The 966-nt window shown below is 54.6% G+C and overlaps 1 protein-coding gene across 1 annotated transcript in view; it reads left to right on the top strand.

The window, feature by feature from the left end:
• Positions 1-859: 859 nt before the first annotated feature.
• The window catches only part of EMH_0038890 (uncharacterized protein), a gene marked incomplete at both ends in the record, with an annotated part of 3,032 nt that continues 2,925 nt past the window's right edge, over positions 860-966 (top strand). The window contains one exon of the mRNA XM_013495336.1: positions 860-966. Coding sequence (XP_013350790.1) covers positions 860-966 — 107 coding nt within the window.

The raw sequence follows: 966 nt of genomic DNA, 5'->3' as shown, positions 1-966 counted from the left end.
TAAACACCGCCGCAGCTAGGCCCTGAGGGCCCCACCGGTGGTGTCGCCTGCAGACGGGGGCCCCCCCCCCCAACCATATACGAAAGCAGCAGATAAAGTAAATAAATATTTAATTAATTAATTATTTTATTTTTATTTTTATTTTATTAAAAAGTAGATTACCAACAAGCATCGGATAAAACAGAAACGCGGCAGCAAAGCAGCAGCAGCAGCAGCAGCAGCACTTCATCAGCAGCAGCAGCAAGATCTGCTGCTGCTGAGGTGTATGTACACCCAACGAGGTGTATATACACCTTAGATTTATCTGGGGTGTATATACACCTCAACAAAACCCAGGTGGTGTCGTTGAGCCCCCACGTGCTGCAGCGGCCCCCTGGCTGCTTCCGTTGTAGCAGCAGCAACAGCAGCAGCAACAGCAGCAACAACAGCAGCAGCAGCAGCAGCAGAAGCAACATCAATCGCAACAGCAGCAGCAGCAGCAACACCAGCAGCAGCGCCAACTGTCTGCTGCTGCCTAGCACTGTTAGCCCCCTTTGCTTGTGTGTCGAACGTCATAGTTAACAGCAGCAGCAGCAGCAGCAGCAGCTGGTGCTGCTGCTGCTTCAGCTGCTGCAGTTGCTGCTGCTGCTTCAGCTGCTGCAGTTGCTGCGGCTGCTGCATCTCCAGCTGCAGCAGCAGCAGCAGCGGTTGCTAGTATCCCCCAGCAGCAGCAGCTGCTGCATGAGCTGCTGCTGTGAGCTCTGGCTGCTTTACCTGTATCTGCTGCAGCAGAAGTTGCTAGCAGCTGCATCTGCTGCTGCAGCAGCAGCTGCAGCAGCAGCAGCTGCTGCTGCTGCAGCAGCGGTTGTGTTAGCAGCAGATGTTTGGGGGCAGCAACTGGAGCGGCTGGGGGGATTATATTCAGGCAAAGACAAACAAAGTACAGCAGCAGCTGCAGCGTTCCCTCGCAGCTGAGCGTGCCCGCGA

Source organism: Eimeria mitis, genomic scaffold (genome assembly GCF_000499745.2).
Source record: "Eimeria mitis Houghton genomic scaffold, Emh_scaff1529, whole genome shotgun sequence".
NCBI lineage: Eukaryota > Apicomplexa > Conoidasida > Eucoccidiorida > Eimeriidae > Eimeria > Eimeria mitis.
Note: the sequence above shows the minus strand (reverse complement) of the source record. Positions and strands in the feature narration are given on the sequence as shown.